This window comes from Ammospiza nelsoni, chromosome 30, assembly GCF_027579445.1.
Source record: "Ammospiza nelsoni isolate bAmmNel1 chromosome 30, bAmmNel1.pri, whole genome shotgun sequence".
NCBI classification, from domain to species: Eukaryota; Metazoa; Chordata; class Aves; order Passeriformes; family Passerellidae; genus Ammospiza; species Ammospiza nelsoni.
Genome location: NC_080662.1, coordinates 590,097 through 614,691, shown reverse-complemented (window position 1 = coordinate 614,691; position 24,595 = coordinate 590,097). Strand labels below are relative to the sequence as shown.

Below are 24,595 nucleotides of genomic sequence, written 5' to 3'. Positions count from 1 at the left end.
CACTCCCCTTTTTGGGTAAAACAGTCCCCTATTTGGGTAAAACACTCCCCTTTTTGGGAAAAACACTGCCCTTTTTGGGTAAAACACTCCCTTTTTGGGTAAAACACACCCTTTTTTGGGAAAAACACTCCCCTTTGGGTAAAACACTCCTCTTTTTGGGTAAAACACTCCCTTTTTGGGTAAAACACTCCCTTTTTGGGTAAAATACTCCCCTATTTGGGTAAAACACTGCCCTTTTTGAGCAAAACACTCCCCTATTTGGGTAAAACTCTCCCCTATTTGGGTAAAACACTCCCTTTTTTGGGTTAAACACTCCCTTTTTGGGAAAAACACTCCCTTTTTTGGGTTAAACACTCCCCTATTTGGGTAAAACACTCCCTTTTTGGGTAAAACACTCCCCTATTTGGGTAAAACACTCCCCTATTTGGGTAAAACACTCCCTTTTTTGGGTTAAACACTCCCCTTTTTGGGTAAAACACTCCTCTTTTTGGGTAAAACACTCCCTTTTTTGGGCAAAACACTCCCCTTTTTGGGAAAAACACTGCCCTTTTTGGGTAAAACACTCCCTTTTTGGGCAAAACACTCCCTTTTTTGGGCAAAACACTCCCCTATTTGGGTAAAACACACCCTTTTTTGGGAAAAACACTCCCCTTTGGGTAAAACACTCCTCTTTTTGGGTAAAACACTCCCTTTTTGGGTAAAACACTCCCTTTTTGGGTAAAATACTCCCCTATTTGGGTAAAACACTGCCCTTTTTGAGCAAAACACTCCCCTATTTGGGTAAAACTCTCCCCTATTTGGGTAAAACACTCCCTTTTTTGGGTTAAACACTCCCTTTTTGGGTAAAACACTCCCTTTTTTGGGTTAAACACTCCCTTTTTGGGTAAAACACTCCCTTTTTTGGGTTAAACACTCCCCTTTTTGGGTAAAACACTCCTTTTTTGGGTTAAACACTCCCTTTTTGGGTAAAACACTCCCCTATTTGGGTAAAACACTCCCTTTTTTGGGTAAAACACTCCCCCTTTTGGGAAAAACACTCCTTTTTTGGGTAAAACACTCCCTTTTTTGGGAAAAACACTCCCTTTTTGGGTAAAACACTCCCTTTTTTGGGAAAAACACTCCCCTTTGGGCTCTGCAAACCAAGGGAATCCCTGCAGATTTTTATTGCTTAAAAACTACAGACAGGAGAACTCCAGTGCAAACACAGCAGCAAACGGTGCCCTCTGGGGGTGTCACCTCCCCATTCGTGCCACCTCCAATTTGTGTCACCTGCCATTTGTGTCACCTCCCCATTTGTGTCACCTCCCCAGGGTGGCTCTGGGCTTTGTTCAGTGCTCAGCACTCACATTTAGGGGGCTGGGGAGCAGACACTGGGGGCTCGGGGGGCCCTGGGATGGTGTCACCTTTGGGACAGTGCCACCATTTGGGGTGGCATCACCTCGGTGCCAGTGTCACCCCTGGGATGGTGTCACCTTTGGGACAGTGCCACCATTTGGGGTGGCATCACCTCGGTGCCAGTGTCACCCCTGGGATGGTGTCACTCTGGGGATGGTGTTACCTTGGGAATGGTGTCACCCTTGGGATAATGCCAACCTTGGGGTGGCATCACCTTGGTGCCAATGTCACCCAGGCAGGTGTCACATCAGGGCCGGTGTCACCCCAGGGCCGGTGTCACCCCGGGGCTGGTGCCACCCCCAGGCAGTGTCACATCAGAGCAGAGCCCGCTCACCCCTGGCTCTGCTCTCTCTCCTCAGCAGCTCCGGGCTCAGTCTCGGGAGGCAGCGATGCGATCCACCTGCAAAAGGGACCGTGAAACACCAACTGCACCCACAAAGGGACCTTGAAACACTAAATCCACCTGCTAAAGGGACAGGGGCCCTGAAAACAACAGATCCACCTGCAAAAGGGACTGTGAAACACCAACTGCACCTGAAAAGGGACCTTGAAACACTAAATCCACCTGCTAAAGGGACAGGCGGCCCTAAAAACAACAGCTCCACCTTCCAGGGCAGGAAATCCAGGGGTGGAAATCCAGGGTTCTGCCACCCTGCAGAAATGAACCCATGAGAAATGGGGTGGATTTCCAAGGGTGGAAATCCAGAGATGGAAATCCAGGGGTGGAAATCCAGACATGGAATTCCAGACATGGAAGTCTAGGGGTGGAATTCCAGAGATGGAAATCCAGGAGTGGAAATCCAGGAGTGGAAATCCAGGGCTGGAATTCCAGGGGTGGAAATCCAGGGGTGGAATTCCAGACATGGAAATCCAGGGGTGGAGTTCCAGAGGTGGAAATCCAGGGGTGGAATTGCAGAGATGGAAATCCAAGGGTGGAACTCCAGGGCTGGAAATCCAGAGGTGGAAATCCAGGAGTGGAAATCCAGACATGGAAATCCAGGGGTGGAATTGCAGAGGTGGAAATACAGGAGTGGAAATCCAGGACTGGAAATCCAGGTGTGGAATTCCAGACATGGAAATCCAAGGGTGGAATTCCAGAGATGGAAATCCAGGGCTGGAAATCCAGGGCTGGAATTCCAGACATGGAAATCCAGGGGTGGAACTCCAGGGGTGGAAATCCAGGTCTGGAAATCCAGGTGTGGAATTCCAGACATGGAATTCCAGACATGGAAATCCAGGGGTGGAATTCCAGAGATGGAAATCCAGGGGTGGAAATCCAGGGGTGGAATTCCAGAGGTGGAAATCCAGGAGTGGAAATCCAGGAGTGGAAATCCAGGGCTGGAATTCCAGGGGTGGAATTGCAGAGATGGAAATCCAGGGGTGGAAATCCAGAGGTGGAATTCCAGGGGTGGAATTCCAGACATGGAAATCCAGGGCTGGAATTCCAGGGGTGGAATTGCAGAGATGGAAATCCAGGGGTGGAACTCCAGGGCTCTGTCACCCTGGCGCTCCCTGACCACGGCACCCGGCTGTGTTTCAGCCCTGAGCCCCTGCCCTGGCCTGGCCCTCGGGCTCCAGCCCAGCCTCACCCAGCCAGGAGCTGTGGGATGTGGGTGACACTCACTGGGCACGGCCAGGGACGGGCTCTGCTGTCCCCGTGATCATTAAATAATAATTCAGTGAGAATCATGGTAGGTGAAACACAAGAAATGAAATGCTGAACCTGACCCACAACAGCCCCACTGCTCAGCCCTGAGCTTTTCTGCTCTGTCCCCCCAGCCCTGAACCTCCCCAGGGGTCACCTCCGTCCTCAGTGCATTCAACTAAAGACCAGCAGTTCCATTTGGTTAATGTAGGGCACTTGATTTTATTCAAAGGGTGAGATACAAAAACAGTAAGCAAAGAGACAAAACCCAAATGATAATAAACACTACAGACAGAATAAAAGACATCTCCTAGAGCACACGACAAACACAGTCTGGTCCCACAGCCCCAGCCAGCTGGATATGTACAGCACAGAATCTACAAGGGAAAAATGTGGGTTTGCCACTCAAATCTCTATTTACAGAAACTGAATTGAAGGCAAATAAAGTTTTCTTTTCTTTTTTTTTTCCTTTTTTTTTTTTTTTTTTTTTTTGCCAACCCAAATACTTCTGTTTCTTCTTCTTCCTGTCCTGGTGAGGAGGAGGGACTCCATGCTTTGAGGCAGTTTGGTACATTCAGGCAGGATCTAAAATCAGCCACAGCTAAACACTGACCTGCTACTTGAGCTATTTAATTTCATCCTCTCCCTCCATCCACCCAACTGTGGGTGCCTGCAGTGCAATGAGCAGAGCAGAGCTCCCAAATCAGCCCAGCTGGTGTCAAAATTATCCCATCATTAATGATTTTACTGCACTAAAACTCCCTGCCCTTTGTCTTGTTGCTTAAATAAAATTATAATCTTCACTTGCGTGAGACCTCGGTGGCTTGGAAACTGAATGTTTGGAATCCAAAATCAGGATCAAACTGGCTGTTCAAGTGCAGAGAAACTGGATTTTTATTACCTTCCTAGAGGCAGGGATGACTGCAGAGGGCAGATTTCATTTAAAAGGGAGGCTGGGGAGGAGCCTTCCTCACCAGAGTCTGCATTTCTGTCATTCCTCTGCTGTTCTGGCTCTCTCAGCAGCTTTTGGGGCAGCAGGAGATGCCCTGCCCAGCCCCAGGCACTGATGGGCTCTGCACAGAAAATCTGGGGAAGAAAAAACTGCCCAGAGCCCTTCTGCATCACAGCCAGGGGGGAAAAATACCCAAAAAAACCTTTCTGGCTGCAGCAAATTCCATGTGCAGCTTAACTGGAGTGTGGAAGCGGGGTGAGAACTGCTGGGCAGAAAGGTGGGCTGAGCTTTGGGGAATCTGCTGAGCTTTGGGGAATTAAAGCCTCCTCACACCAGAATAATCTGTGACTGCAAAGGGCTCTGCAGGTTTGTGTTTACCTGTGGCTCAATTTTAGAGACAGCACTACTGAATGTTTCAACCCCTCAGCGAGGCAGGAGAGGATTTCACTGGCTCAGTAAGCAAAACATTCATTTGGGAGAGCAGAAGGCTGACTGGCTGTCAATAAATACCACGAGACATCCTACAAGTCTTTTCCTAAGGGGAAGAGGAGCATCATCCGTTCAGAGATGCAACAGGGGGGCAGAATGAGGTAAGGAAAGGCAGAGAGAGTCCTTTGTGCATTCCCACTGCACCACCACCACCACCAACAACGGGGTGTGACAGGGAAATCCCTCAGAGAGCTCAGCACAACCACGCTGGACACTCCCAACTCGGATCTTTGGTCCCCTTGGCTCTCCCCAAGGTGCCACAGCCTGCACCGAAACTCCTGCACTAAAATTCTCCAGGGCTGGCTGCCCCAATGCTCTGTGCCAGGGGGACAGAAAAGGGCCCCCCATCGTCCCCCTCGTGGGGGTTTTAATGAGTGTTTATTAATTAATATTAATATGTAATTAATATTAATTAACAGGCGCCGTTCTGAGAGCAAAGGATGGGGCACTGCACATCCCTGGGCCAGGGGGAACCCAGCCTGGACCCAGCCCTGCAGGGCTTTGGGAGGAGGAAGAGGAGGAGGAAGAGGGGGAAGATGGGGAGCTCTCTGCCACTGTGAGCACTGCACAATTTGTTTTCCCCTGCACTGAAGGGCACAGCTGTGGCAGGGCAGGGCCTCACACACACGGAGCTTTTGCTGACCCAAAATGCAGCAATTTCCACTTTTTGCTCTCAAGCAGACGCTGGCAGCACGGTGTGCTCACAAACCAACAGTGGGACAGGTTAATAAACACAGGCTCTGGCTCTGAGGGGCTTTTGCAGGCACTCAGCATTTCATTTCATCAATTGAAATTCATCTGGGCACTGAACTGAACTGAAGAGTCCCTGGGGGTTTATAAAACACAGAATTCCAGAGAATCTTTGGGAACAGCCCCTGTGCCAGGGGAACTGGGCACTGCCCATTTGCTAAAGCCATTTCTCAGGGCAGTAAATCACCTGGAACACCCCCAGCACTGTTTTACACCTTGTGGCACGGTCTGACAGTGCCTGTGGAGAGCCAATTCAAATCCCAGCTAAGGGGGAGGAAATTCACCTTTGCACATGAGGAAACACACAATAACTGCCCTTTGGTGACTCTGGAAAGTCAGGTTTTCGGTCCTGAAGGGGTATTTGCTGTGCCATTCTGAGTATTTGCTGCGGCATTTTGAGTATTATTTTCTGTGGCATTTTTGATTCCCTTCAAGCCTGTCATGGACATATTACCAAGGTAATTTCTTTAGGTAATTCCTTAATTACCAAGGCAATTTTCAAAGGTTATTTCTGTCGTGTTTATGGAGCCTTTTTATGCCCTTCAGGTGTGTTGAAGTCACAGAGCTGGGTCACCCCAGGTGTGTCACATCCAGATGTGTTACATCCAGGTGTGTCACACAGCTGGGACACTCAGAACTGTCACATCCAGGTGTGTCACACTCAGATCTGTCACACCCAGGTGCCACACCCAGGCGTGCTCCCAGTCCCAGGGGAAACCCTCAGCACAGCACAAGCTCCCCTTGCTTTAACAGCCCCAAGCAGCAGCAGCAGCAGCAGCAGCTCAGAGCCAGCCCTGCCACCCCTGTGCCCCCAGCCCTGGCCCTGCTGGGTCCCCCTGGCCACAGGATTGTCACCTGCCCTGGGTTTGGCCTGGATTAAACCCCTCTGGAGCAGCAGGGCCTTACCCAGGCTGTGCTCCTGCTCCTGGGGCAGAGCTCAGCCCAAGGTTTGCCTGCACTGGTGAAATTCCTGCTCCAGCTGTGTGTCCTGCTGTCCTGCTGTCTCACAGGACACTGAGGATCCCTGCAGAGCTCCCCCAGCAGTGCCTGGGCTCAGCCAGAGTAACCCCTCACCTACAGCACTCTGCAATCTTTAGGAAAACCATTGAACATCTTTCATGGAAGCCTATTGATCAAAACAAAAAACCAACCCCAGAGCTATTGATGGAGCACGTGGAATCAACTGGACAATCACTAATGCAATGGAATTGTGGTGATCTTGTACACAAACAGCGGTTTACCAAAATAAGATTTACCTAGGGGGCTTTAAAATCGAGTTATTTTGGTACCAAAAAAAGTCTTTTCATTTAATTCCCCTTTGCCCCTATGAGTCAGATGATCTTTCACTCTACAGTTACGGACTTGGCCAGATTTCTTGGAAAATCAACCTGCAGAGAGGGAGGAGAAAGAACAGGCTGGTGAGAATTTACACACTTGCTTTGTTTGTTTGTTTGTTTGTTTGTGCAGAGCTCTGTAACCTGTGGAACGCTCTGCCTTCCAACTGAAAACAATCCAACACATTTTCCCCTTCATTTCCTACCAATCAGTGCAGGGAATAAAACTCCACAGCCCTGATTGCTGCAGCCCCTGGGCCAGAGCTGAACATGGTCACACCCAGCCCTGCAGCAGCCCCAGCTGGCACAGACATGTTTCATGAAAAATCCTTTCCTTAGGATTTTTTCCTCCTGAGAAGCTGAGAAGCCTCAGGAACAAAATGCAAACATTGATTTTCTGCTGCTGTGGAATGCAACAGGTGCATCTGTGATTGGTCTCATGTGGTTGTTTCTAATTAATGGCCAATCACAGTCAGCTGGCTCGGACAGAGAGTCTGAGCCACAAACCTTTGTTGTCATTCTTTCTTTCTTTTTCTATTCTTAGCTAGCCTTCTGATGAGATCCTTTCTTTTATTCTTTTAGTATAATTTTAATATAATATATATCATAAAATATATATTATATAATAAAATATATATTATATAATAAAATAGATAAAATATATAATAAAATATATTATTAATAAAATATAATATATAGTAATATATAATATATGTAATTAATATATAATATATGTTATTATTATATATTATATTATATTATATTATATTATATTATATTATATTATATTATATTATATTTATACTATTTTGTGATATATATTATACATAATAATTATTATATATATTATATTATTATACATACTATTTATATTTTAATGATAATATATACCACTCCTGAAACATGGAGTCAACATTCTCATCTCTTCCCTCATCCTGGGACTCCTGTGAACGTGGTCACACCCAGCCCTGCAGCAGCCGTGCAGCATCCGCAGCCTTGCAGCACCCCCCAGCCCCGCAGCAGCCCCGCAGCAGCCTTGCAGCCCCCCTGCAGCCCCCGGGAGGGTGCAGCACTCACGTCGTAGCCGCGCAGCACGGCCAGGTGGAAGGCCAGCAGCTGCAGGGGGATGACGCTCAGGATGCCCTGCAGGCAATCCACCGAGTGGGGCACTTTGATCGTCCTCTTGTTGTTCTTGATGGTCTCGATGTCCTCCTTGTCGCAGATCACCACGGGCCGGCCCTGCAACACAGGGCAGGGGCTGGGGGGGAGCACATCTGGGGGGTTCTCCCCCGAAGGGAAGCACATCTGGGGGGTTCTACCCCAAAGGGAAGCACATCTGGGGGGTTCTTCCCCAAAGGGAAGCACATCTGGGGGGTTCTACCCCAAAGGGAAGCACATCTGGGGGGTTCTTCCCCAAAGGGAAGCACATCTGAGGGGTTCTACCCCAAGGGAAGCACATCTGGGGGGTTCTTCCCCAAAGGGAAGCACATCTGGGGGGTTCTACCCCAAAGGGAAGCACATCTGGGGGGTTCTACCCCAAGGGAAGCACATCTGGGGGGTTCTTCCCCAAAGGGAAGCACATCTGGGGGGTTCTTCCCTGCCAGCGGCAAAATCTACTGCTTAACTGAGAACCAAACAGCTTCACATTGAACCAAATTTAGAACCAAATTTAGAACCAATGGGACTTAATTTAGAGCCAAACAGCTCCACGTGCCCTGGGGGGTATTTAAGGGTTAAACAGACCATGCCAGGCTTCTGCAATTGCTGCAAGGGCTGCTGTGAGATGCCCAGAGCACCCAGGTGGGCAGTGACACCCAGGTGAGCAGCTTCTGCTAGAAGCAGCCCTGCAGACACCCAGGCCAGCAGTTCCTGCCAGGAGCAGCCCCTCTGGAGCCCTGCAGACCCCTCCCAGCCCTCACCTGCCGCGCAATGACCTGCTGCAGGGCGTTCTGGCACTTGGCATAGGTGTGGTCTCTCATGATGATCATGATCACAGGCATCAGCTTGTCCACCAGGGCCAGGGGCCCGTGCTTCAGCTCCCCAGCCAGGATCCCCTCCGAGTGCATGTAGGTGATTTCTTTGATTTTCTGCAGGGGGCAAAGGATTCATTTACACTTTGAGCCACCTTGTCGTGGTTTTTAACCAGCTCTGTGGATTCTTTAATCCCAGAACCTCACCAAGGCTCCCTCCCCAGCTGCACCTGGAGCCAGGTGTGGTGCACAGAGGTCTGAAATGTGGCTCTGTGAATTCTTTAATCCCAGAACCTTACCAAGGCTCCCTCCAGACACGTGGCATAGTGGTAGCCCCGTCCCATGATGAGCACAGACTTCTGGTGGTACAGCTCCGTGGCCAGCTTCTGGATCTCATCATCCATGCTCAGCACCTCCTTGATCAGGTCTGCAGGGGAGGGAAAGCCCAGCCTGAGTGTGCTCACACCCCAGTGACCCCCACAGCCAGCAGGGACTGTAAAACCCCGGGCTCAGAGCTGGACTGGACAGCTTGGTGGCCTGGGGACACCTGAGGGGACGTGGCCGTGAGGAATTGTGACAGCTCTGCCACCCTCCCTTTGCCCAGACCCAGCCCAGAATGGGTTCCCTTTGCCCAGACCCAGCCCAGCTGAGCTCCCCCTGCCCCAGGCCCTACCTGGCAGCCCCTTGAGCCCCCTCATGATCTCCTTGCGCCGCTCCTGCATGGAGATCCTGTCGTCACACATCATCAGGGCAAACATCACCAGGGACACGAACTGGCTGGTGTAGGCCTGCAGGGGACACGGGAGGTCACTGCTGCACCACACACGGCAGATCTCAGCCCAGATTTTGATCTCCAAGTGGCAGCTTTGGCTCCCAGAAACGGACCTGGGCTCACCAGGCAGGGCTCACCAGTGATCCCCTCACACCCCAGGGGATTCGGACACAACAACCAAGGTTTTATATTCCATATCCCCTGATTTTCTATTCCGTATCCCCTGACTTTATACTCCACATCCCCTGATTTTATATTCCATATCTCCTGATTTTGTATTCTACAACCCCTGCTGACTGCCAAGTCCTGCTTTGTGACCAGCTCTGGAGGCTGGAATGGCTCTGAAGGAACCAGAGAAGCTCTGGAATGGCTCTGAAGGAACCAAGACAAGCTCTGGAGGCTGGGATGGCTCTGGTGGAACCCAGAAAAGCTCTGGAGGCTCTGAAGGAACCCAGGAAAGCTCTGGAGGCTCTGAAGGAGCCCAGACAATCTGCATTTGTTCAGCCTGCTGGGGATTGGAGCTCTCTGCTGGCACAGCACCCAACGTGCCCGGGCTGCTCAGAATATTCTCCAAAGGAAGTTCTGGGCCACCTCAGGGCAGAAACTTCGCAGGTTGTGATTTCCTCTGTGCACAGCTTTGGTGCCTCCCCACATGGCCAGAGGAAAAATGAAAAACGCCATTTCTGTCCAGGCTGAAAACAACAGGACAAACAGCTCCTTCAAGAGTTTCTCGTAAGAGACTCATGAATTTTCCATGATCAAATTCCCCCATGAACTGTTAAACCCAAATGTGGTTTTTGGCTGTATTTATGTAACAGATTGACATCATCTCGCCTCTAAATTTAACTGAGCCAAAGCAGACTTCAGCATGCAGGAGCACTTCACCCAAACGAAAGGCAGCAAAGTGAGTTCTCTCATGCTGCCTCTCCCCCAGCCAGAACAATCCTGTTAGCTGGACACAAACACTGGGGTTCTGTAAAAAACATTTTCCCCATTCGTTAAAGGGACAGTTTTAATATCCCATTTTCTTTGGAAAAGCACAGCCAGTGAGGGAGCTACATGCAGACAAAGTTTCCTTTATCTTATCTAAAAAAATAAAAATAAATAAAAAGTTTTTAAAAAGGAAAATGAAATAAATTAAAATAAATTAAAATATAAAATATAATAAAAATTAAAAGTAAAACAAAAACAACTAAAAATAAAATAAAACAACTAAAAATAAAAAATAAATAAAATAAAATAATTTTTAAAAATAAAAAATATTAAAACAAAATAAAAATAAAATTTAAATTTAAATTAAAAAATAGAATTAAATAAAACAAATTAAAATCAAATCAAAAATAAAATAAAAAATAAAATAAAACAATTAAAAAATAAAATATAAAATAAAATAATAAAATACAAAATAAAAATAGAATTAAATAAAACAAATTAAAATAAAATCAAATAAAAATAAAAATAAGATCAAATAAAAATAGAACCTAAAATAAAATAAAAATAATAAACTCAATTTTAAATTAAAAATATTAAAATAAAATTAAATTAACAAAAATAAAATAAAAATATAATTTCAACATTTAAAAATAAATAAAATATTAAAATAAAATATTAAAATAAAATAAAAATTTAAAATGAAATAATGACATAAAATAAAATAATGACATAAAATAAAAGAATGATATAAAATAAAAGAATTATATGAAATAAAAGAATTATATAAAATAAAATAAAATAATGATATAAAATAAAATAATGATATAAAATAAAATAATGATATAAAATAAAATAAAATAAAATAAAATAAAATAAAATAAAATAAAATAAAATAAAATAAAATAAACAACCCAAACGCAGCCCAGGCCGTGGGGCTCCCCACCTTGGTGCTGGCCACGCCGATCTCGGGGCCCGCGTTGATGTGCACCCCGCAGTCGGTCTCGCGGGAGATGGAGCTGCCCACGGTGTTGGTGATGCCCACGGTCAGGGCTCCCCTCTCCTTGCAGTACCTCAGGCACATCAGCGTGTCTGCAGTCTCCCCTGGGACACGGGGACATGGAGGCCTTTCAATAAATCCCTCCTTTAACTCAGCTCTGGGTCACCTTGCCAGGGCACCAAGAGCACCCGCCCAGTCCCCCAGGGAGGCACCAAAGTGTGCCCTGTGCCCCCCCAGGGCAGGGCAGGGCAGGGCAGGGGGCGCAGGGGTACCTGACTGGCTGAGGAAGAAGCAGACATCGTCCCTGAACACGGGCGTGTTCCTGTCCAGGAAGTCACTGGCCAGCTCCACCATGACAGGCAGCTCCGTCAGCTCCTCCAGCACCTGCCGGGTCTGCACGGGAGGGGCAGGGAGGCAGGGGTTATTACATCACGGTTATAAAAGCACAAAAAAGCCTTCTAGCTGCCACACACGCTGGAAAATATTACTGTTAAACTCCATGTGACAATTAGTGCTGGACCAGACTTTAATTACTCACATTGCCCACACTGCAGTCACCACCAACCCCTGGGAGAAGCAACCTTGCCTTGGCACCACCACCAGCTTTATATTTAATAAAAATTCACCTGGGCAGGGAGGTATGGGGGTAAAACTCATTGGCCTGTGGGGCCAACTCCTCCCTCAAATGGAGATTTCTCTAAGTCAGTCTCACAGGTTACATAACCCTGCACATAAATTATGTAATGCTGGGTGTCCTGAGTGTGTCCCAGCCTGAAGCACCCAAATCCCCACCTACAGCCAGGCCCTGCTGGACCCCACCTGGCCCCTGCAGCCCCGCACTCACTGCCACTCCTGCGTGGTAGCTGGTGCCACAGGCGATGAGGATCAGGCGCCGACACCTCTGGATCTCCTTGATGTGATCCTTGAGCCCCCCCAGGTTCACTGTGGGCAAGAGCAGAGAGCCCAGTCAGGGTGAGCAGGGAGGAGAGGCTCCCAAAACCACTGGTGCTAACAGAGTGTCACCATCTCCATCACCAAAATGTGCAAAAACCCATCAGAAATGGGACCTTGCCAGCAGCACATGCAATTCTGGAGGCACTGTGCCACAGATTTCATTTCACATGGGATTCTGGAGGCACTGGACACAGATTTCATCCCATCCCAGCAAGATTTCCACCCCTCCCTCCCCTGCACCCACTGTGGACACTCAGTGAGGGAGGCTCCAGCTCAATTACCTGTGTAGTCATCAAAGTTGACCCTTCCTCTCATGGTATTAACAACAGACTCTGGCTGCTCAAATATTTCCTTCTGCATGAACGAGCTGAAGTTACCTATGAAGAAAGATAGAAAACAAATTAGAACACTTTACCTCCTGGTAACTCAAATTTTAAATTACTTCCTGCTAGTTGCCATTTGTCCTGTGTACGTAGAGAAAAGCTTGGACCAGCCAAAGATCATTAAACTGATTTTCTGCCAAAACACCAGCTCATGGTGAGAGCTTGATTCCAGCTTCTGGGAGGTGTCAGTGAAGGGCAGATCCAGACTGGCAACTTGGTGAGGGATCAGTCTGGGTTAAAAACCAGAAGGCTCCAAGCAGGAAAAAAGCAAAATCCTCAGCCCCACAACTCTCCTCATAAGGTGTCAATGACTAGAGGGGAAGCCCCATGACATGTGAGAACTTTTTTCCCCATGAGGATGCTCCAGGCACCACACCAGGCTGCGGCACCTCCAGAGGTGCTCCAGACCCGAGCAGAGCCTGTCCCCGCTCGGGGCAGGGGTGGCACAGGGTGACTGCAGCCCCAAGCTGAGGATTTTACCTTCAAGCTGGAGGCAAAATCCTCATCCCCACAACTCTAGACTAGAGGGGAAGTCCCATGACACGTGAGGATTTTTTCCCCAGCACCACACCAGGCTGCGGCACCTCCAGAGGTGCTCCAGACCCGAGCAGAGCCTGTCCCCGCTCGGGGCAGGGGTGGCCCAGGGTGACTGCAGCCCCAGTCAGGCAGGGAGGCGGGCAGGGAGCAGCTCTCACCCTTCATGATCTGCTGCAGCTCCATCTGCAGGGTCTGCACGGCCCGGCCCGGGTGGTCGCCGGCCGTGCGCTTGACGCGGTGGATGGACAGACGGCCGTCCACCACGGCCGCCACGTCGTCGTCCTCCAGGAAGATCACGCGGTTGGTGTGCTCGATGACGGCGCTGTGGGGACACGGGGACATCACGGCCGGGCTCAGCACATCCCTCTGGGGCTGCCCAAACCCTGCCAGGGGCCCGGAGAGCCTGGCACAGAGCCCTGTGACTTTGATTTTAACCCATGTTAAAAATTACCAACCTTACACGAAGAATTACAACCACGACAGTTTAAGTAGAATGACAGTGAATTTATCACAGGGTGAAAAACAGAATTTGGGGGGTTTTTAGAATGGGAATTCAGGAGGCAAAATACAGCAATCTGGGCATGTCCAGCCTTTCTCCTTCTTGTTCTTGGCCTCCATCTCTTGCTGTGATGGTGGCACTTACAGATTGGTTTGGAGTAGAAGCTCACTGTCTGACGGAGGTGATGGGTATTGGGAAGTAATTGTAAATATTGTACATGTAGTTTTTAATATAAAAAGATAACACTGCCCCAGAGGCAGGCAGAGTGCCTCAGTTTGTCCTGCTGAATGGACCTCAGCTGGACAGGAGAAAGAATTTTATAGATAATTACACTATACTATTCAGATATATAATATACTATATTATATAGTACACAATATATACTCTATTATATTATACTATTAAGATATTATTATACTATATTACATAGTATATATAATATGCTATCTTATACTATACTATTCAGATATCTATTATACTATATTATATATATACTCTATTATACTATACTATTAAGATATCTATTATACTATATTATATAGTATATAATATATACTCTATTATACTGTACTATTAAGATATATAACATTTATACTATATTATAATAGTATATTGATGATGGTGCAGAGATCCCTGGAGAATCAACACAATTCTCCTCATAATTAGCACCTGGCCTGCTGATTTAGGTCAGGACTCCCTCAGGTTTCCGATCCCTGGGAAATCTTAATCAGAAATGAGCCTCAAGAATGGTAACGCTCTATTCCAAGGCCAGTGCTCATTATTTTAACAGCAGCTCTGTTTTGATTAGTATTTGTAAAGTAATTTGCAAAGTAATTCACACAGAAAACCCCAGCCTCCCCATCCCTTTTTCCTTTAAACAGGACATTTCCACCCACACCAGAGGAGCAGGAAAACCCTACCTGGCATCAGAAGCAAAGTAATACTCCACAGCTTTCTCCTCCACGGGGAAGAGGCAGGTGGTGCTGTCCACTCGGGACAGGTTGCAGCTCCCCTTCTTGTCCTTCCCTAGGAGACAGGAGGCTCAGGGGCTGCCCAGGTGACAGCCCTGGGCACAGGTGACACCAGCAGAGCCCCCAAAGCACGGTACCAACATGAAGCACTATTTTCACATTTGCCTGCACAGCAAAAGGGGCAGCAGCACTTGGGCCCATCCTCAGCTGGCTTGCAAGAGTTTGATTGCTTTTTAATAAGTCTGCAAGTGTGTTACTGGTGTGTCTGAAATGTAGAGCGAAGTATCAGGAGAAAATCCAAATTAATGTTTTGTGTGGCTCCACGGGCAGAGAATTCAAGGTGCTTTATGAGCAGCCACATTTCCCCATTAAACCTGCCCTGTTATCATTTTAAGTTTCCTCTCTGGAATGGAGCAGCACTGCTCCTTCTCTCTCTGTTACCCTCAGCACTGGGGGAACTCTTTGTGTGCCCACCCTGAGCACCACAGGTGGAACCCAAAGCCATTTCTGTCTGCCTGATCTCAGTGTCAGACACAGCTCAGGAAGCCCAGGATGACGAGCTCAGCCTTGCTCCTGCACAGCAAACACAGGCACCTCACCTGCTCAGGAAACCACCCCTGCGCTCATCAGGGCACGCAGGACTGAGAGCCAGCTTGGGGAAAATCTGTGCTCCAAGTTCAGCCTTTCACCAGGGATCCTTCCTGGAGTACTCTGGAAATTCCCAACACTGTCTCCTCCTCCTCCTCCTCCTCACTGCTGCTCGGTGCTGAAGCTCATCAGGGATGCAGATGAGGCACCCAACACCTACTGCTCAGCACCAGCCTCCAGCAGAACTATTTGCCAGTCATTGTGCAGGGTATGGGGAGGGAGGGGGTGGATTAATCAGCTTATCTCCCAAAATGGGACCATTGCTGAAGAGCAGCACCACTGGAGTTCCTCCATTCTATATTTATTGCACAACCCTGGTGCTGTTTCACCTACCAGACACTGATCTGATTCAGTGATGCAAGCAGAGCTCGTGGTGCTCTGGCTCCCACTTCTGCAGGTGAAAATGTGAGGGAAAAATACTGCTTTCATGTTGTTGTTCAGTGAGGAAGAACCATTCAGAGCCTCCCAGCTCAGTTATCAAGTCAGTAAATGAGGAGAACAGCACCTTTGCTGCTGAGCTGAGGCAGGACAGGCTGATTTGGTGCTGAGAAGGGACAGAGCAGAGCTGCCAGTGGCCACTCCCCACCAGAAACACCCAGACCTGATCAGAACATGCAAATTTGGGCTCTCAAAATAGAGCATTCCCTGCATTGCCTTCCTTATGTGGCACTGCTTTCCTGCACGAGGGATTCTGCAGGTGCAGGCACATCCTCCCCTGCCAGAAAAGGCTCTCCTGCCTCAGATGTGAGCTGGGCTGGCTTTAAAGCCCTTCAGGACAGTGACAGATGGTTCCCCTGATAGATAAATGCACAGGGGAAGGCAGGCCCAGCTCAGACTCTCACCATGCCCAGGGGCAGGACAGGGCTCTGACCACCCAAACCACACCAGGAATTTTGGGCAGTGCTTGCAGCAGCCTCCTGCTTTAGTGGGGTTTGTTTTTAAGGCAATTCACTGTTTCCTTCTGCAGCCAGAGCTGCAGGAACACTCAGGACAAGCTGCACTGTCATCAGTTTTTGCACATATGCTGAGCATTATGTCCCAGTGCTGGAAGTGGGATGGGTGGATTTTCCTGCGCGCTGCTCGCGGTGTTTCTGATCAAGAAGGAATTTTGATTTTCCCACATGTTTCACTGCATGGAAAGCAACAGCCACATATTAAAAAGACAATGCATATTTATGATTCCTTTCCTAAGGAGCTGGAGGATTTGTCTGAAATTTTAAGTGTTAGCTTTTTGTCTCTGGTGGGCACCTTCCTCCATTTTTATGGATATTCCATCAAAAGAATGATCCATAGATTGTACAGCTGGAAGTGCAATTGGAAAAAAAAAAAAAAACAAACAAACCAAATTTGAGCTATTCAATAAAAAACCACAGTGTTACACAAATAGATTAATGTTATTGCTAATCAGCCAAAAGGCAGAGCTGCTGGGACTGGCTCTTGCAGCAGGACAGGAGCAGGTCCTGGGGATGTGCTCTGTGGACTGGGGTTAGGGTTGGGTTTAGGGTCAGGTTTAGGGTCAGATTTAGGGCTGCCCCACTCACCTGTCCTGTACAGGATGGGGATGTGGGTTAGGATTAGGGTTGGGGTTGGGGTTTAGGGTCAGGTTTGGGGTTCAGCTGTCCCACTCACCTGTCCTGTACAGGATGGGGATGTGGGTTAGGATTAGGATTTAGGGTCAGGTTTGGGGTTCAGCTGTCCCCACTCACCTGTCCTGTACAGGATGGGGATGTGCTCTGTGGATTGGGGTTAGGGTTGGGTTTAGGGTCAGGTTTAGGGTCAGATTTAGGGCTGCCCCACTCACCTGTCCTGTAGAGGATGGGGATGTGGTCTGTGGACAGCTTGTGCTCGCTGCGCACGCCGATGAGCAGGGGGCTGCCTCTCCTGCAGGGACACAGGGACAGCTCAGCCCTGGGGACACCCCCACGGCCCCCCCAGGCCTTGTGCCCCCCTCAGCTGCAGGGGGGCACAGCCAGAGCCCCCAGAGCAGCTGCTGCAAACACTGCTGAAACCATCCCGGGATGAAGAACACGAGGATGGGAGGAACCTGGATCAGGGATGGAGAAACTCCCGCAGAGTCAGGGCAGCCCTGAGCAGGGACTGCCCTCACTGCACACACCCACACACAGCTTTTGGCACTGCTGTTGAAAAGTGGGACAGAACCCCTGCACACGAGGCTGGCCCACATTCCAGGCCAAGAGGAGGAACTGTCCAAGTGCTGCCACAGGGGCAAGCACAAAGGAAAAGGTAAAACCATCTCCTTTCAGATCATCCCCAGAGGATGCCAAAGCAAAGCTGCTCCAGAGCAGGTGTGCTACAGCTGGTCACCAAGACATTTCCAAAACATTTCTGGGAGCTTTCTGTTATGACAGTTGGAAAACAAGAGAAAGGACATGAAAAACAACAACCACCTTCTCCCCAGCACATACAGTGTGATGAGAATGATCTCCACTCTGTCTTAACTTGGGGGTACAGAAACAAGCACCAGGCAGGGGGCAAGGATGTTCCTTCCCATGGCACACTCACCTGGTACCGACTGCCTGCCCAGGGTAATGAACACTCTTGAACACAAGGGCAAAAGCCCCTTCCTGCAACAAGAAACACAAATTTCAGCTGAGGCTCAGGCACTGTTTCAGTGTTCCCAGCACAGAAACTGCTCCTGTGTTTCTGTGGACACACCCAAGAGGTTTCAGAGATGTTTCCAGAACTGCCTGCAGGCTCCAGCCTCCCCCATGCTGGAAGGATTTCCCTCCCCTGAGCCTGGCAGTGCATCCTCAGCCACTGAAGGAGCCTCAGACTGCCCTGGCTACCCCAGGGGCTCCTGCTCTAGCTCAGGGTGCAGTCAGGGGACCTGCAGAGGCAAAGATCTGCCAAAAGCAGCCCCAGAAGGGAGGTGCCACAACCTTCCAGCAATAGGAGTTCCTGGCAGGTGACCCAGGGGGGAACTGTGCTGGGTCCTGCTCCTGCACACAGGCAGGGAGGGAGGCACAGCAGCTCCCAGCAGGGGTCAGCAGCAACCCTGGGCTGATGGAGCTTGGGAAGGACTGGGAGCAGCACAGACTGTCCCAGGATTTCTGGAGCTCTGGGAAGGATTGGGAGCAGCACAGACTGTCCCAGGTCGGGGTTTTGGGAAGGACTGGGAGCAGCACAGACTGTCCCAGGATTTCTGGAGCTCTGGGAAGGATTGGGAGCAGCACAGACTGTCCCAGGTTGGGGTTTTGGGAAGGACTGGGAGCAGCACAGACTGTCCCAGGTTGGGGTTTTGGGAAGGATTGGAAGCAGAACAACTCTCCCTCCCCACTCCCACCAGCCCGGCCGTGCTGCAGCAGCCCCGGGGTGCAGGGGGTGTTTCTGGCCTGTGTGCCCCCGTGCCCAGTGCCCCCAGTGTTAGTTACCAGCTGCTGGATGACCCTCTCCACCAGCGTGGAGAAGCTGATGTCGTCGCTGTCGCGGTTGTCGTACATGTACTTGACCAGCTTGACGATGCTCTCCGTGTCCGTCTCCGACTCGAACTCGTAGCCCTTGCTCTCCTGCAGGGACAGCTCCTGTGGCTCTGCAGCCCCTGCCTCCCCTCCTTCCCCTGCTTTGCTCTTACTACTCTCTGCCCTTCACCTTGCCTTTAACTTCTTCTTCCTTTTGTCTCACGCTTTTCCATTTCTCTGCTCCTGCCTTCCTCCCTCACCTTTCCTTTTCCTTCCCTTCTCCCTTTCCTTTCCTTCCCCCTTCCCTTCCCTGGGGTCACTCACCAGGAACTTCTGCAGGTCCTTGTAGTTGGTGATGATGCCGTTGTGGATGACAATGAACTCTGGGGACACAGGAAAGGCCCTGTTCAGCCCCAGCCTGCCAGCAGCTCTCCTGGGACACCCGGGGCCAGCAGCGACCTCAGGAGGAGCTGCAGAGGATCCCAGGACCCCAGAACCCCCAGCAGCCCCCCCGGAGCAGGCACAGCCCCCCAGGACCCCCAGGAGCAGGCACAGCCCCCCAGGACCCCCAGCAGCCCCCCAGGAGCAGCCCCAGACCGTTGTTCCTGTCGGAGCGCTGCGGGTGGCTGTTCACTGGTTTGGGCTCCCCGTGCATGGCCCAGCAGCCCCCCAGGAGCAGGTACAGCTCCCCAGGACCCCCAGCAGCCCCCCAGGACCCCCATCAGCCCCTCAGGAGCAGCCCCAGACCGTTGTTCCTGTCGGAGCGCTGCGGGTGGCTGTTCACCGGTTTGGGCTCCCCGTGCGTGGCCCAGCGCGTGTGGGCGATGCCCAGGTGCACGTCGAACTCGATGTCCAGGTCCATGTCCTGCTGCTCTGCACAACAAAGGTTCATCCTGAGGGGCTGTCCGTGCCCTGGGAGCCTCAGCAGGACCCGGGGGATGCAGGACAGCAACGCTGGCAGGGCCAGCAAACCCCACAGGACACAAACCAGGATGGAAAAGGCCTTTGGGATCATCAAACACCAACCAAAAGCTCAGGGGGTTTGAGGGACACACACAGAAAACATTCCTTGCATTCCTCACTGTGCCAGAACCAAAAGCAGCCCCTAAGGGAGAAGCCCAGCCTGGGCTGCTCCTTGCCCTCCTGTCACCTGCACACCCCCATGGTTATTCAGGCATCCCTAACCCCTGTCTCTTCAAAGCTACCAAGAGCATCAATGTTTCTTTGGGAAAAATTATTTCTTGGGGAAAAGTACTCCTCTTACTCCACGAGTGTTTCCACAATCTCTTTTAAACTGTGTATCCTGATGTTTTCTTTCATGCTTTCTTTTCAAATCTCCCTTGAGGAATGCTCTGTCCATCCCCTGTTTCTGTACCACACACCCCACCTCATCTGGGCTTTCTGGCTCCTGGTTTACACTGAGATTACACTGATTTTACACAGAGATTACACTGATTTTACACTGACTCACCTCCCCCCTGGGACACTCAGCACTCTGTGCCCCAGGTGAACACAAGAACGGGTTAAAAAGACTCCAATTTCACCAACACAGCAGCTTCTGAATGTGAAGCTGAGAAGAAAAGATCTCCCCACCCTCAGACAGCCTCTATTCACCTCCCAACACCTTCGTGCATCTCTGCACTGAGCTCAGATTTAATGAATTAAGGTTTAAATAAAGGGCAGAAAGAGATTCCTACAGGGAACAGGGGGAGGTTGCTACAGGTTTCTCCTTCTGCCCAAGCTCTAGGTGTGGATAATTATCTCCTGCTAATTCCTCAATCCCCAGCTCAAGGAACTTTTTGGTTGCTCATTTTGGAGTTTTTCCTGTTTCCCACGATGGATTTCAGGTCTGTTTTGCTTTAGTAAGATGCAAATCATTTATCTTGGAAAAAACAGGATTTCTCTGTGACTTCACACCAATAGCCAGAGGATCACCAGGCTCTTCACAGCTCAACCCTGAGCATTGACACCTCTGGAAATTCGTGTTTGTGGCTAAAACAGGGGATATTCAAACCAAAAACGAGGGAAAGGAGGAAAGGGAGACACTTACTGTGAACCTCTTCATCCAGAGCCTTCACCTTCCCCGTCTGCTTGATAATGTGGATTTTGCCAGCATTGGCCTCCCAGTCTTTGTCATTTCCTCCATCCAGTCCCACACCTGAACCACCCCGTGGGACATGGAGAAAGAGTTAGCACAGTATTAATAATAACGTCATATGATTACTGTAATAATATTACAGTATTACTAATACTGCAATAACTTCTGCACATGGAGAAAGAGTGCAGAGGTTTTTGTATTTTCAGGTTTTTCAGTATTTTCTGTCAAAAAATTCTGCCCTTTTTGATTCCTCCTGAGCCCTTTCTCCAAGAGCTGGCCTGCCACATAAAGGCAAGAAACCCTTTAGATTAGAACTAAGATTAGATTAGAACTAAGCTTTCGCTTTGCATCGTGTCGGTATTTTTAAAACCATTGGGAAACAAAAGAAAAACAAAACAACCCCAAAAAACCCCAAACAGACAAAAAAAAAAAAAAAAGCCCAAACACAAACATCAAGAATGCTTACAGAAATCTGTATATTGAAGTTAATCCGAATCTCTGACCACGGGCACATCCAGTTTGTGTCCCAGCTTTCCTCAGCAGCAGAGGGTGGCAGAAAGCACTCCCAGCACGCCAGGAAAAGCCCCCAGAGCCCCCCAGAAGCCCCAGCAGAGCCCAGGGGTACCTGCAGAGTCGTAGCCCCGGTACTCCAGGCGCTGCAGCCCCTTGATGAGCGTCTCCAGGATCTCCCTCCTGGTCCGGGGCACATGGTAGTTCAGGTAAGCAAAGATGCCTGGGGGGGAGAGGAGGGTCAGTGCCACCAGAACCCAGCTCAGGTGGGCACCGGTGCCACCCCATGGGCACCAGTGCCACCCCATGGGCACCAGTGCCACCCCATGGGCTCTGTGTGGGCACCAGTGCCACCCCATGGGCACCATTCCCACCCCTGGCACACCTCTGGAACTGGGAAAGGAGCACTGGGACAGCTCTGAACTGGGAAAGGAGCACTGGGACAGCTCTGAACTGGGAAAGGAGCACTGGGACACCTCTGGAACTGGGAAAGGAGCACTGGGACAGCTCTGGAACTGGGAAAGGAGCACTGGGACACCTCTGAACTGGGAAAGGAGCACTGGGACACCTCTGAACTGGGCATGGAGCACACAGGACTTTGCATGTGTGGACTGGAAAGAGCAGCCCAAAGCATGTCAGCTCATCAGGCAGCTCTTGAACCACACTGAGATGCACAGAAATAAGTTCTCTCCAGTGAAATCCCTTGAACAATATAATTTAGAATGTAAAGCATTTCCTTTCTTGCTGGTTTGCCTTAAACACCTCACCTGGGGAACCACCAGAACAGGCATTCAGCTGTTCTGACACTCAGCTCTCTCACTGATTTTTAACACTCAGGTACAAATCCTATGTAAAGAATTCCCTATAAAGAGTAGGTCATTTTAACAGAATAACATTCCCAACAAATGGGCATTATTGATTTCTACGGCTGACAGCCACAATACTACTTCTGAGAACTTTATCTTCCTCATGAACTTTTTTGGAGCTCAGGTTCCTCAATTTCACATTCCCAGGCAAACGAAATGCCTTTACCCCTCAAAGGTAAATGACTGAGATACTTGAAGGAATTACTTCTTGCAATCCTTTCCCTACAAAAGCAGAAAAGCCCTCAGGCTGGCTTTACTCCCAAATTCCTTTTCCTATTACTGTTGGCTCATTTCCATAGACCTTGTTATCAGTACATCCACCAGGCAACTCCAAGGCATCCTTCATCCCAAAACTGCTGCTCAGCCCTGCTGGAGGACCTCCTGGAGTCCCAAAATGTCCCTTTTTCTGCCCTTTTGCTGCTACTCCTGACCCGAATTCTGCTGTCCCACAAATTCTACCATCCCTGACCCCAATTCTACCACCCCAGACCCAGACCTGAACTCTGCCATCCCCTTTGCTCATTAAATCCAGCCATGGCAGATGACAGGTTTACTGATTTACAGAACAGCCCTGGAAAAACCAGTTTCCTGAAGTGTCTCGCAGATGCCATTGAACTCTCAGAGCAAAGCACACCCAGCTCACACCTGGCCAGGTGCTCACACTGCAGGTGTGTGACACACAGCCAAGGACAAAGCCAGCTTTTCTGTGTTAGAAACAAACCCCAGCACACCCAAACAGTGCCCACAGCAGGCACCAAGACACTTGGAGGCTCCTTTCCTTCACCTGTCCAGCAGCACCAGCCCATCAGATTTTTAAGGTCACAAACCTGAAGATGAGGCTGAAAACACTGCACTGATAACTCCAGTCTGGAGGCTGGAATCCCTTCAGTGTCACAGACTGAGAAATCTGAGAATTCAGGTAACAACAGCACCATTGTCACATTTATCTCTTTTAAAACCCATCTTAACCTTTCTGTGTGAATGGGATAAAACTCTGAAGGCAGGATAAAGCCAGGTTTGTCCATCTCCAGCCACAATTCCATGACAGAAATGTTGTGTTTGAGCCCTGCAGCTGCCTGGGAAATCAGGATCCAGGATACAACCCAGAGCAACCCTCAGAGACAATAATCCCCGGTGCTTTTCTCACTCTTCCCATAAAATGTGTCAATATCCAGGAAGAACTTCACTTGTATCCAAAAGTGGGGAAACGTCTCAAATCCCGAGCACAGCTGGGGAACTGCCCGGCGCTTCACGGCAGAAAAGACAAAGAGCAGAATGTAAATATTGCACATTTCAAAGGCCAAACCCCAAATACAGCAAGCACGAGGCACCAAAACCACCCCTATTCTTGCAGCAGACTATTTATAATAATAATTATTCTTTCTATTCTTAGCTTTGCTCCGCTTTGTACTTTCAAACACGAATTAACACGGTGTTAAATACGAGCTGAGGTATGAGCCTCTGACTGATTCTCCACAGCTTGACAGCTTGAAGGCAACGCCGGTTCCATCCCACAAAAACAATGAGAGAAATGGCAACTTGCACATTAAGTGTAAAACGCACAGTCCCGCTGAGAGCATAATTTTGCACACAAAAATGCAGGGAAGGGAAAAAAGAAAAAAGAAGGTAGAGTGGACAGAAAATAGGGAAATTCCAAGAGAGTGCTGTTGCATAAATTTCCATGGAAAACCAGGAAGGGATAGGAGAAGGATAAATGACATTCCTGTGCGTGAGGGATGGGCAGGGTGGCTGCACTGCCATGGGGAGCGGAGTGGAAGGAGAGGAGAACCAGGACCAGGACCAGGACCAGGACCAGGACCAGGACCAGGACCAGGACCAGGACCAGACCGGCCCCGGCTCGGGCCGAGCTCGGGCACGGTCCGGCACAGCCGGGCCAGGCCAGACTCCTCCGTGCCACACCGGGCCGGCCCGGACCGGCCTGCGGAGCGCAAATTACCGGAGCAGCAACGCCTAAAACCACCCCCGGCACCGGGTGGGAGCGGCGCCCCCGAGAGCAGCGGAGCCGCGGCTGGAGCGGCCCCGGAGCGCCCCTTCCCCGGGCCGGCCCTGCCCGCCGGAATCCCCCCGGTGTCCCCGGGCACAGCGGCCCTTTGTCCCCACGCTCCGCCGGCAATCGGCCCTTTAAACCCCCGGCGCGGAGCGAGCCGCCCGCCGCACTCGGGATAACGGGGCCGGGCCGCGCTCCCCTCAGCCGGGCCGGCCGTGCCCGCGTCCCCGCCCGGCCGCGGCCTCAGCGCGCCCGCCCCGGCGGCTCCTCCCGCCGTGCCGGGGCCGGGCCGGGCCCCGCGGCGCCCCCGGGCCGGTGCTCACCGCACATGGTGCGTCCCGGTCCGCAGCCGCGCTGTCTGTGCCGCCGGGGCCGCGCCCCTCGCGCCAGGCCCGGCGCAGGCCCCGGCCCGCCCCGCCCCGGCCGCGCCCGCCATTGGCCGCGCCGCCCGCCCGCCCCGGGACG

At 50.2% G+C, this 24,595-nt stretch overlaps 1 protein-coding gene across 6 annotated transcripts; it reads right to left on the bottom strand.

Moving 5' to 3' along the window:
• Positions 1-1,148: 1,148 nt before the first annotated feature.
• On the bottom strand, positions 1,149-24,528 carry GFPT1 (glutamine--fructose-6-phosphate transaminase 1). Of its 6 annotated transcripts, XM_059490979.1 has the most exons (21): positions 24,454-24,484; positions 21,372-21,479; positions 20,699-20,806; positions 19,396-19,521; positions 18,973-19,031; positions 18,622-18,756; positions 17,753-17,814; positions 17,031-17,110; positions 16,478-16,531; positions 14,531-14,636; positions 13,270-13,433; positions 12,473-12,568; positions 12,082-12,179; positions 11,510-11,630; positions 11,184-11,341; positions 9,209-9,323; positions 8,835-8,962; positions 8,485-8,652; positions 7,643-7,804; positions 1,542-1,795; positions 1,149-1,472 (listed from the first exon to the last, which is right to left on the bottom strand). In XM_059490979.1, exons 1-20 carry the CDS (start codon positions 24,458-24,460, stop codon positions 1,766-1,768), a joined length of 2,085 nt encoding a protein of 694 aa, XP_059346962.1. In that variant the 5' UTR covers positions 24,461-24,484; the 3' UTR covers positions 1,149-1,472; positions 1,542-1,765. The 6 variants fall into 6 exon arrangements, with proteins under 6 accessions (XP_059346962.1, XP_059346964.1, XP_059346961.1 ...); XM_059490981.1 differs by lacking the exon at positions 16,478-16,531 and having other exon boundaries at positions 24,454-24,483; XM_059490978.1 differs by lacking the exons at positions 1,149-1,472; positions 1,542-1,795 and adding an exon at positions 3,238-6,619 and having other exon boundaries at positions 24,454-24,528.
• Positions 24,529-24,595: the final 67 nt, after the last annotated feature.